This window comes from Prionailurus viverrinus, chromosome A1 (assembly GCF_022837055.1).
Source record: "Prionailurus viverrinus isolate Anna chromosome A1, UM_Priviv_1.0, whole genome shotgun sequence".
NCBI classification, from domain to species: domain Eukaryota; kingdom Metazoa; phylum Chordata; class Mammalia; order Carnivora; family Felidae; genus Prionailurus; species Prionailurus viverrinus.
Genome location: NC_062561.1, coordinates 16,389,721 through 16,402,590, shown reverse-complemented (window position 1 = coordinate 16,402,590; position 12,870 = coordinate 16,389,721). Strand labels below are relative to the sequence as shown.

Here is a 12,870-nt window from a genome sequence, read left to right as displayed (position 1 = left end):
TGGAGCAAGAACATGCCAACTATTTGATTTTCACTTGGATAACAGAGGTGGTTTGGGTCATCACCAACATATAACATTTCACTTCTAGTTTTTCTACCATAGAATTTGTTGTAGACCCTCTCAGAATCCCAAACCAAGAACAAAGAAAGAGTTTACCTTTTTTTTTAAGTTTATTTATTTATTTTTGTGAGATAGAGAGCCAGCAGGGGAGAGGCAGAGAGAGAGAGAAAGAGAGAGAGAGAGAGAGAGAGAGAGAGAGAGAGAGAGAGAGAGAGACAGAATCCCAAGCAGGCTCCGCACTGTCAGCACAGAGCCAGATTCAGGGCCTGAACTCAAGAAACATGAGATCATGACCTGAGCCAAAACCAAGAATTGCACGCTTAACCAACTGAGCCACATAGGCACCCCAGGAAGTCTGCTTTGTGATAGCAATAAGAGAACATAATGAGGTTAGCATAATCCTTAATTTGTGACTCCTGAAGAATCAGAAGGAGCAGAATTTACTCACAGGCCAACTCTTTATCAAAGTGACTATCTTTTTATTAGCTTAAGCTAATTATCTTGACTCCCATCCTCCATGACTACAGCAAACAATATATACTTTTCTTCATTAATGCAGGATCTATAAGCTTGTTTAGAAAGAAACAGAAAGAGAACTCGAGGAGAGGAAGAGGAGAGGATAGGGGGGTGAAACCGGAGCTTCTGTGCTTCTGTCTATTGATCAGTCCCTCCAGTCAAACATTTGCAAAGCACACAGTGAATGCCACACAGTTTCTGGATATGCTGATCCTGTTGAAAGCACAATCTGTCCAGTGTTTAGATGAAAATCTCTATTGCTCAGGGTAGAAATGTATATGCAACACATGCATTCATTAGCACACAACCATTTAAGAATATTAGAATGAAGCATGGTCTAATGTGACTCTCCCACTCTAAAATCTGAGTTCTTCCTTACAATATCAATGGGTTAAAATGAACTATTTTGATATGCCTAGTTTCTACCACCTCCTACTTCCCAGATTTTCTGCTTCAATCAGATTTGTGGCTAATTTAAGAGGGGACTGGCTGCCCTATCTCTAATTGCCACAAATGTTCTGATTTTTTCTAGGAGGTTAATAAAGTGGAATGATTAATAAATTATGAAGGGTTGCAAACAGCCACTAATCACAGTCCTGTCTGGTGCCATTTGGACAAGGCTATGTCAGGGTTTGGTGCCATGTCAGAGGCCCCATTCTACATTTGTTAGAGGAGCTTCTCTCTGAATTTGTGCCTGTTGCCTAAAGGTGGACAAGAATAATTCACATAGAAACACACCAACTAAGACTTTTCCTGGAAACACCGGAAGGCTAAGCCATGAGCATCCATGAAGGTGACACTGACCTAGACCGGGATTCAAGGCCTCAGGGAAGATATGAAGGTCTATTTGTGGTCAGAATCTAGTGCACTTGGGCTAATGTATGCCTGCAGTGCAGGAAATGAAAATTCGTCTTCAAGTCGTAACTGATCACTGCAGGCTCTTTAACATGGAATTCTTTTAGACGTCTGTTTCATGGAAGAAGGAAGGATAAAAACTGACAAGACTGCTGTGACTCTTTACCAGGGTAAACCATCATCTGAAATGTTTAGATGACTACCTCGAGGAGTCAGTCTTGTTTCTATAAGCAATTTAATTAATATTACAAGAGCTGCTCCAAGTCAGGTTACAGGCTCCCTGTGAGGTTTATCTCACCTTAGTAATTAAGAAACCTGTCAGTAGTTGTCATATTCTCCCATTCAGGACCATGCAGATATAGAATGGAAGTTTGCTCGAACAAAGCTTTGGATGAGTTATTTCGAAGAAGGAGGTACTCTGCCCACTCCCTTCAATGTCATCCCGAGCCCCAAGTCTCTCTGGTACCTGATCAAATGGATATGGACACACCTGTGCAAGAAAAAGATGAGAAGAAAGCCTGAAAGTTTTGGAACAATAGGGGTAAGAACACAGCATGTTAGTATTAGTTTTTTTTTATTGTGTATTTAAATATATTTGTATTTCTTGTTGGATGGTTTTGCATTTTTAGCCTTTCGTTTTTCCTGGTTATGTTTGGTGTCCTTTTGTTTGCACAGCTACCACATCTAAGACACTGTCTGAGTAACTAAGAGTTTTTCCTCCAAACCCATTTCCTCCAGTGAGGGCAGTCACTGTTACTTTAGCAGGAGCCCCACCTGACACAGGCCTCTCCTGGACCCAGCAGCCGAGGCTTGGGGAGCTAACACATTGTCTCTTGGTACCCTAATTTCTGCTCTTTTCAGAATTGCAATTGCTGGTTGTTTGTGGCCTTACTTGCTCTTGTCTACTCTCTCTGGATTATAAGGGAAGGGGGCTGTTTCAGTCTCTCATATTCTTAGTGCCGAACATAGGCTCTGACACACAGCATATGATGCTCGACAAAAACATCTCGACTAAATGATTAAACAGGGATTATAAACTTAAAAATGCTGCGCCATGTTCCAGCACAGGGACTTCAGAATATGTTGAGTTGCTCAACATTTTGCTTCTACACCTAATCATTTTAAATACCAAGAAGTTGTGTTTTTAAAAAATGTTAGGACTATTCGGAGCCATGCTCCTGTTAACAGTATCAGATTAAACTTCCTTTGGAAGTTCCTTTCATACTAGAAAGCAAGAGTTCAACTGATTCCATCAGAAGAGATGGGGACTAAGGACTTTGTTCCGGCAAAACCACTGACATGGGACAAGTTATTCCTCATTTCTTTCACACTTAGTTTTCAAAGTTCTCATAGTGACATTTTGAGAATCCATACTCTAACGTTCATTAGTTGTTTTGACTTGCTCAGAGAAATTGCTTTGGAAGTATTTTAATATGCCTTTACATTAGAATCACCAAGTAATACTAGTTACTAACATTTTTAAATTTGTTTTTAATTTTATTTAAAAAGGTTTCTGGGGGTGCCCAGGTGGCTCAGTCGGTTAAGCGTCCGGCTTCGGCTCAGGTCATGATCTCATGGCTCGTGAGTTCTAGCCCCGCGTCGGGCTCTGTGCTGACTGCTCAGAGCCTGGAGCCTGCTTCAGATTCTGTGTCTCCCCCTCTCTCTCTCTGACCCTCCCCCGTTCATGCTCTGTCTCTCTCTGTCTCAAAAGTAAATAAACATTAAAAAAAAAAGTTAAAAAGGTTTCTGTTACTTATGCCCTAAGTGATCCTTCCCACTCATTAACTTCATTGCCCAGTAAGCATTTCTCTCAGCATCAAATGGGGCTTTCTCCACTGATAGTGGCCTTGATTTTGCTGTCATTTTAGTCCATTTTTAAAATTTTTTTTAACATTTATTCATTTTTGAGAGAGCGTGAGTGGTGGAGGGGCAGAGAGAGGGAGGCACAGGATCTGAAGCAGCCTCCAGGATCTGAGCTGTTATCACAGAGCCCAATGCGGGGCTTGAACCCACAAACCATCAGATCATGACCCAAGCCAAAGTCAGATGCTCAACACACTGAGCCACCCAGGCTCCCCAGTCACATTTCTAATTCTAAGGATGAAATTGACTGGCAAGAACATATACAGCATATAGCAGAGAGGTGGTTTTGGGAAGTAGTTACATTCTTTTTTATAAATTCCTACTCCAGAAACTTGGAGGACTAAAGTTTGTGCATATATATGATCCTAGAAACCAAAGTCAAATTATGATGAAGACTTAGGCTGCAATACTCATACTGATAGATTTTAACACTGACCTTAGAAAGAGTGAAATTATTTTACTCCAGATGTTTGAGTAAAAAATTTTAACAGATGTTTCTGCTATAAAATAGGTTTAAATTATTTAACAAAGGGTGTAAAATAAACATAATGCCTGAGATTTAATAAGCAATTATTGCACACATTCTATGTGCCAGCCAGTAACTGAGCTAGGGATTGGGGGTAGGAGTAGGTATAAAGGCATGGTTTCCATCCTCGAGCTCATTATTTCTAACATGGGACATACAAATATGAGAACATATTACTATAGTACGTGTTATATATTTAACATTACAATATGTTACATGCAAAATGCTATGACAACATTGTAAGACATAATGTTTTCCTTGAGAGAAACAGAAAAGGGTTTCAGGGAAGCCAAACTCTGGCTTATTCTCTTCCACATCAAAATGTACTTGTCCTTTTTCACATCTTTTTCTTAAATTCTTCAGAAATTTATTTAATCAATCCCTAGAAATATACGAATGATTAATATAGTCTTATGCTGTCTGTCATAGGAGTATTTAGATTTTTAAAAATTTTTTTTAATGTTCATTTTATTTTTGAGACAGTGAGAGACAGAGCAGGGTCAGGGGAGGAGCAGAGAGAGAGGGGGACGCAGAATCCGAAGCAGGCTCCGGGCTCCGAGCTGACAGCACAGAGCCTGATGCGTGGATTGAACTTGTCAACCACGAGATCATGACCTGAGCCGGGTCGAATGTCCAACCGACTGAGCCACCCAGGCACCCCAGGAGTATTTAGATTTAAAAAGAGTTTCTGGGCCCCAAGATAAAGTTCACACACAAAAGAAATTTGTTTTTAATAGTTTAATTTTAGGCAATTGCAGAAAGAATCATGGGTTTTAAGATGCCACAAAACTTGTAACAAGATATGGGGCCCTGCTCTAATATTTTAAGAGATCCATCTGTGCTGCCACCAAAATAATAGAAAACCACTCTAAGAACTTGACTTCCAAGTCCCCCCCCACACACCCCTTAGAATCCTCCCACTGTTGGTTGACGCATTGTTAGGAATATGTTACCATCATTTCTTAGATGCAAAGAGGAGCTTAACATTCATTTGGGATTTCCTATTAAAGCCGTGATTCACACCTTTCAGAAGGAGAGGGTAAATGGTGTAAGTTAAAATACGTTCCTTTCTATACATTACTGGTCTCAAAAAAACACAAATTTCTTTTTATGTCTCTATCTCTAAATTTGACTATTTTGATCCAAGTTGATGCACAGAAAGAGAATTCACAATTAATGGCATGACCCCAAGACATTCCTTTTTCCTTAGCCATGTAGATCTTACAAACCTTTGGTAATGGGATATTTTTATGCTTTGGGAATTTATGACAAACTAAATAAATATTGTGAGTCATGTCTCTCTTTCCCACCGTCATCCCACTCTCAATCCTGCCTCTTCTTCACCAAGCTAAGGCTTTGGGCAAGCACTAGCCTAATCAAACTCAATGCTATAAATGTATTCTTTATCTAGACTGCATTTCCAGAACAGGAAGGACATAATATTTTGGTCTGCATACTTATAGTTCAGTTTTATACATTTAGATTTTAGATGGAAATAATATGTATCACTTATGAAGAAAAATATAAGAAAAAGGAAAAGCAAATTAAGAAGGTTGGGCAACATTAATAGAAGAGTTAAATGAGAAAATAGTGTCAAAAAGTAATTGATTTTGTTGTGAATTCATTTCAATTTGGTTAATACCCGACAGTTCATTAGTACAGACAAATAAGGACAAGAAGATATACACATTTCCATTAATTAAAAGGTGACGTTGACGTATCGATGACAGTCACTCTATATAACCAAGGCATGGGTTAGAATATCAATGTCAATTACACTTCAAAAGGACCTTAGAAATCATTTAGCTTAACCATTTCCTTTCAGAGAGAACTTATTTACCTTGCCAGGTGTTTTAGGGTCCCTTGGTAACAGCTGGGGGGAAACCTGGATCTTTTGTTTCCCAAACCAGTGTGCTTTCAGTCACTCTCTTGCTTCCCTGAAAACTGTAATGATAATACAATGATACCTTCTATGTTGCGTATTCATCTTTCCATTTTCATTTTTCTCAACAGCTTTTGAATGCCGTCACTGTCTTCGGTTTCTAAGATTCCTGTATCTCAAAGTCCTTGTTTCCCAGCCTGGCTCACCTTCTGTTTGCATCTCAACTTGTTTATATTTAGGCCACATTTTTGAGACAGAAATCTGAAGCTCACCTGGTGGTAGAGCTTATACATTCTTTGAGGCATTTTCTCTAACCTTCCCAACTTGTGATTCACTTACCTACTCTTGTCACCCAGCAGCTGCCTGAATGTCACACTGGTGCTCATTCCCTTCACATGCCCAGGCAGAGCCTGAAAGCGAGCACTCTTCAGCATAGCTGCACTGGCCACTCTCCAGGAGCCCATCATCGGTGATCTTATCTAGTAGTTATGGTTTCCAGGTAATAATGATAGAACTAGTGCTGAAAACTCATTAACTTCTTTTTTTTAACTTTGGACTTCCTCTTATGGGTGATTGGGAGTTCCAAATAAATTAACCTTTCATTTGGAATGCTCTTTGCAGGAAACATAAATGAAGCAGAAATAACTTTATTGAGCAAAACCTTTATTGGAGGAAGAAAACCCATTATTGAAAAATGGCTTGTCTCTGGGAAATTATGAAATCCTACCAAAGGGGGCAGCCTATTGAGGAGTCAATAAAATGTGAAACATCCTGTAGCTTTTGGTTTTTCGTATTACTACTTACCTAATTTTTAGCTTAACCCCATTTTATCAGCAAATACCCTTCTCCATATTAAAACACCAGTTCTTAGACTTTTGTGAGTGCTAAAATCATCAGGAATCTCTATTTTAATAAGCATTTCCTTGTAACTTTAATTAGAAACTCCTGTTAAAGAGGGGTGCCTGGGTGGCTCAGTCAGTTAAACTACTGACTTCAGCTCAGGCCATGATGTCACAGTTCGTGAGTTCAAGCCCCGCATCAGGCTCTGTGCTAACACCTCAGAGCCTGGAACCTGCTTTGGATTCTGTATCTTCCTCTCTCTCTGCCCTTCCCCCACTTGTGCTCTGTCTCTCTGTCTCTCTGTCTGTCTCTCTCTCTAGAGAATAAATAAACATTAAAACAGATTAAAAGAAGAAGAGGGGGGAGGAGGGGGGGAGGAGGAGGAAGAGGGGGGGAGGAGGGGGGGAGGAGGGGGGGAGGAGGAGGAGGAGGAGGAGGAGGAGGAGGAGGGGGAGGAGGAGGGGGAGGAGGAGAACGAGAAACTCCTGTTAGGGAAAGCATTGGTATCTAGCACAGCTTTTTAAACAAAAACAAAAGCAACTTTTGTCCTCATTGCTGAAGGGGTCCAGATCATTGAATTAAAGTAAAAAGATGTCACTGCCAAAGTGTTTAATTAATATGAAATATTTCAATGCCATAGACCAGGTTTCTAAAATGGAATGCTTACATTAATAGGTCAAGATGCCAGACTAAGACATGTGAAGCCTTTTAACAGAATTATAAAGAGCGATTTTAACTTGCTTGGATTTATGTTTTCCACTTTCTGGTTTTCTCTTGAGCACAACATAGTGAGGAAAACATGAAACACCATGTCTGTTAGGGTCATTTAGCATCACTCAGCTCTAGGACCACAGACGGAATACTCATGCTTGACCAGTTGCCACAGAAATACACTCAGTTATGTCGCTGCCAAAGAATTAGAAACAGTGAATGGATTAGCAGCAGCTACATCACTGGAGGACAAATGCTAATAGTACATGCTTTTCAGACTGTATTTTTATCAGAAGGTATTGCCCCTTATTCTTCATGACTTTTAGTAGTCCTAACTACAAATCTTACAGATCAGATAGCATTCATCCATGAGTCTCTCTCAACCCCTAATTTACTGCTGTAAAATCTGCTGGTGGGGCCTGTTAATTAAGTTTTCTTTCCCAGGTAGGGATGTAGAGGAATGAATTGCTTGATATTCTTGGTACTTCAAGAGTAAAACTCTGAATATTTGGTTTCACAAGGTGACATTCAAGCATGTTATAATGTTTATTTTCATATGCATAGAAAGTGTGCTTATAGAGAATAATATGTAGCTCCCTCTGTAAGTGAGCCAAAATGTAATTTTTAAAAAGGGATCACATCTTAGAATAGCCCCTTGTCTTTTTACTCATTTTTAAAAGGAAAAGAGCACAGCATGCTGCATCCCCTAAGGGATTCACCAAGCAGAGCAAAGAATAAAAGGCACAATTCATGGGCTTGAAATCAGTGATAGACCAAAACCAGGGTGGAAATGAGAGAGAGCAGCACTGACAATTGACTGCAGGGAACCAGCTACACGAAGTGAGCCTGACACTCCACATGGATGTGGAGAGAACTAGAGATAAAGAGCGAGAAAATGTCACAGTTGATTCCCCAGAGCCCTTTCTTTCACAACTGCAAAACCCTTCCTGCTCTAAGGCAACCTGACCTGACACGTCTATGGACATGAGGGGTGCCCTCACAGCAGCAGCGGTTTCTTTGGTCTTTTCCTTTATCATTAGTTCTGTGATCCACATCCTGCCTTTATCTTGTCCTAACAAATCAAGAGGAACCCGCAAACTGTGAGTTATGCTGATGTGGCGCACAGGTGTGCCTTGGGCACCCGCGTGGAAAGCCACCCTGCCAAGGTACATTCTGTAAGTGGCGCTAGATTCCTGACATAATTTGCAGAGAAAACCGCTAACTTAAAATGCACATCTTTCTCCAACATACTGCATTGTTTTTATGAACACAGATTGGTCAGTTCTGTTCTCCGTCATCTCCAGTGATCATTGTAAGATGTGATACCTTCTCCTGTGAGAGTAAATTCCTTTGAAACTCAGCTGATCTTTACCCAACAAAAACCTAGCAAACGTGCTAGGTATTATTGATGATAATTCTACTGTATAGTATTTAATAATACCACTAATTGCCCAAATTATCATTATGTTTATTGCAAAGAGTACATATATTATGGGTTGAATTGTGTACCCACCCCCCCCCCCCGCGAAAACAGATACGTTGAAGTCCTAAACTCCACTTCCTCAGAATGCGACTTTATTTGGAAATAGTGTCATTGCTGATGTAATTAGAGGGGTTAAGATGAGGTCATATTGCAGTAGAGTCCTTATAAGAACATGACCATGTGAAGACACAGAGACACAGGCAGAAAACACCTTGTGAAGACAGAGGCAGAGATTGGGATTATCCACCTGCAAACCAACGAGCATCAAGGATTGATAGTCACCATGAAAAGTTGGGAAGAAGAAACTTCCTTTCTTCTACCCTGCCTCAGAGGGAACATTTCCCTCTTGACTTGTGACTTCTTGCCTCCAGAATGGTGAGATCATCAATTTCTGTTGGCTTAAGCCACACAGATTGTGACATTTTGTATGGCAGCCCTAAGAAACTAATACAACATATACCATGCATTCTGTGGTTACTGATTTTTGTTCGAGTAAATATGGATCCAGTGTGTCAATGGTGCTGACCCTCAAGTTAAGATGTATTGGGAGAGGGAGGCAAAACTATAGAATACATAGCAGATGTGTTCAAATGTCTCTTAGTGTCTAGTTGATGGAGAGCAGAGTGTAGAGAATGAGTTCTAGCTGGGGATTCTAGAGCCAGCACCGCCAGGAGAACACCGTGGTATTGAGTCACTCTCTCGACTCTGTGGGCCTTGGTCTCCTTACTTATAAATGAGGCCATGAGACTAGACAAGCTCTTTGGTTCTAAGAAATAATACGTCTGTTCTTAATCCTATGTGTTAATTGTCAGGTATTGAAATTTATTTTTTTAAGTTTATTTTAAGAGAATGAGAGAGCATAAGCAGGGGGAGGGAAGAGAGAGAGGGAGAGAGGGAGAGAGAATCCCAAGCAGGCTCTACAATGTCAGCGTGAAGTCCAATGCAGGGCTCAAACTCACAAACCATGAGATCATGAGATCAGGACCTAAGCCGAAACCAAAAGTCTGATGCTTAACCGACTGAGCCACCCAGGAGACCCCACTGGCATTTTTTAATAGCACCAACATCTCAGCAACTAGGCTAAAAATCTTTGTCATCATGCTCCCACCCCAGCTGCCAACCCCCCTGGCTTCTGTTCCCTTTCAACATTCTCTATCTCCTTGTGATTCTTGCTGCCCCCTCCTTCCCATTCACACTGCGAACCATTTTAGCTCACACCCAGTTACTCTTCAGTTACATTCTGGTAATAGCATCCCCACTAATATCTACTGATTCTCTCCTACTCATCTTTCCTACTTCATATTGCTGCCAAGGGGGTGCCTGAGTGGCTCAGTCGGTTAGGCATCCAACTGTGGCTCAGGTCATGATCTCACAATTCGTGGGCTCGAGCCCCGAGTGGGGCTCCATGCTGACAGCTCAGAGCCTGGAGTCTGCTTCCGATTCTGTGTCTCCCTCTCTCTTCCCTTTGCCCACTCACACTCTGTCTCTGTCTCTCTCAAAAGTAGTTAAACATTAAAAAAATTTAGAAAAACACACTGCTTCCAGGTAATTATAATGGAAGTTCAACTTTCTTCACATGTCACTCAAGTAGTCAAAAAGCCAGGTGCCTACCAACCACTGAATTCGCCGTGCCTTCTAAGATGCTGCATAAAAAACCCCTGCTAACTCTCCAACATGATCTAATTCATATATTCCTATTATCAGAGCACACTGCCGCTGTCCTGGTGGAAGTTGCCTTCCCATGTCTCTCACCCACCAGCACCAGCACTAGCATATTTGCTCACTGTATTCCAGTTTTCTGCACACCTGAATGTCTGTGCATCTGACTGTTAAAGTTCCATGATTCTTTCTCATCCAGTCTGAAATCCCCTTCCCTGTTTGAAGGCCGCTTTGCCCAATATTACTTGTCCCTTCCCTGTACTCAAATAACATTAAGACGCCACCCCCACCCCCACGTTGTTGCTTGTATTCTACCTTCATCTCTAGAGATTCTTGGCATCCACCTAGTAGACAACAAGCTGTTTAAGGGCAAAAGGTGTGTTTTATTTATCTCTGGTTTCTGCAGCCTCTTCCACGTACCTGCAACCACTTAATAAATAGATCTTAAATTGGCCCTAGAAGCTAAGATTCATGAAATAGAAACCCACAAAGGAAAATTCATGGAGGTCACAGCAGAAATCCAATATTATGCAGAGATGTTCATGAAACTTTCGGAACCTCAAAAAAGAAGACTGACCAGTGCTCCACACCTATCGGATTGCCTAAAAACTAGACCACCGACAACAGCAAATGCTAGTAAGGATGTGAAGCAACAGGAACTCTCATTCATTGCTGGTGGGAATGCAAAAGGGTAGGTTACTTTGGAAGATAGTTTGATGGTTTCTTACAAAACTAAACATATCCTTACCATACAATCCAGCAGTCTCACTCCTTGACAAAGGAGTGAAATAAGTGAAATAAGTGAAACTTATTTCCAGGGGCACCTGGGTGGCTCAGTCAATTAAGCACCCACTTCGGCTCAGGTCATGATCCTATGTTCGTGGTTCAAGCCCCTCATCCGGCTCTGTGCTGACAGCTCAGAGCCTGGAGCCTGCTTCAGGTTCTGTGTCTCCCTCTCTCTCTACCCCTCCGCCACTCATTCTCCATCTCTCTCTCTCTCTCTCTCTCTCTCTCTCTCTCTGCCTACCAAAAACAAACATTTATTTAAAAAAAAAAAAAAAAAAGAAAACGTATGTTCACACCAAATTCTGCACAAGAATGTTTATAGCAACTTTATTCATAATTGCCCAAACTTGGAAGCAGCCAAGATTTCCCTCAGTAGGTGAATAAAGAAGCTATGGTACATCTAGACACTTGAATATTATTTATTCAGTAATAAAAGAAATGACCTATCAAGGCATGCAAGGACTTAGAGAAACCCTAAGTATTACCAAATGAAACAGCCAACCTGAAGAAGCTATATACAATATGATTCTAACTATATTATATTCTGGAAGAAGCAAAATTATGGAGATAGTAAAAAAGATTCATGGTTACCAAAGCTGAGCTGGTGGTATCAGGGGAGGGAGGGATAAACAGTCAAAGAATAGAAGATTTTTAGGATAGTTAAAATACTCTGTATGAAATTATAATGATAGATACATGTCATTATACATTTGTCCAAACCTGTAAAGTTTACAACACCAAGAGTAAACAGTAATGCAAACCACGGACTTTAGGTGATTATAATGTATCAGTGTAGGTTAATCAATTCTAACAACGTGCCAATTTTTCTGTGAAGCTTAAATTGGTCTAAAAAAAAAAGAGTCTTAATAAAACAAAAATTACTGCATACAGAACTTGTGTCACATCTATCCATATTTACTAAAACTATCTCCTCACCCTGTTACTTAAATGCAAATTTCTTACTTTCAAACCTCTATTGCCTAGGTTAAAAGCATTCAACTCTTTACCTAAATAAAATGCTCCTCAAGCATGAAATGTCATGCAAATCACACAAAAAGAAACAATTACATCCTCTTTTACTTCCTCTGGGGTAATCCTGATGTGTGTCAAATTATCCACAAGTTTTGTGAATCAAGAATATTTTTTAAAAACTGTGTTAAATCATGTTATTAATTTGAAAGGGGAAAAAACGGAAAAAGGATGGGAACTATTTAACATTAGTCAGTGACAGATGTCTTAAATCTCTTATCTAATTTAATCTTCAAAACCATCCAGTGAGTTTATCTTTACCTTAGAGAATAAAAATATGGGGATGGGAGAGGACCTCAGAGATAAATTCCTTATTTAGGTTCAGTCACCTTTAAACCCAAGTGTGATCCCTGAGTACATGTTCTTAAAGTGATACTCCACCAGCTGCCAGAAAGTAAGAAAGTAGAAACAGGGAGGCATAATAGTGATAGTCTACAATGTCTGTGGTGCTAGCCAGAAACAGAGAGATTAAATAGACATGAGAGGGGTGCCTGTGTGGCTCAGTCAGTTAATCCAACTCTTGATTTCAGCTCAGGTCACAACCTCATGGTTCGTGAGTTCCAGCTGTTCATCCGACTCTGTGCTACCAGGACAGAGCCTGCTTGGGATTCTCTGTCTCTTCTCTCTCTGCCCCTCTCGTGCTCTCTCCCTCTCTCAAAA

The 12,870-nt window shown here is 40.5% G+C and overlaps 1 protein-coding gene across 5 annotated transcripts in view; it reads left to right on the top strand.

Moving 5' to 3' along the window:
- The window catches only part of TRPC4 (transient receptor potential cation channel subfamily C member 4), a 204,574-nt gene that overhangs the window by 180,415 nt on the left and 11,289 nt on the right, over positions 1-12,870 (top strand). For all 5 annotated transcript variants that reach the window (XM_047869354.1, XM_047869347.1, XM_047869374.1 and 2 more), the window contains one exon: positions 1,778-1,972. In XM_047869354.1, the coding sequence (XP_047725310.1) occupies positions 1,778-1,972 (195 nt within the window). The remainder of the gene's footprint in view (positions 1-1,777; positions 1,973-12,870) is intronic.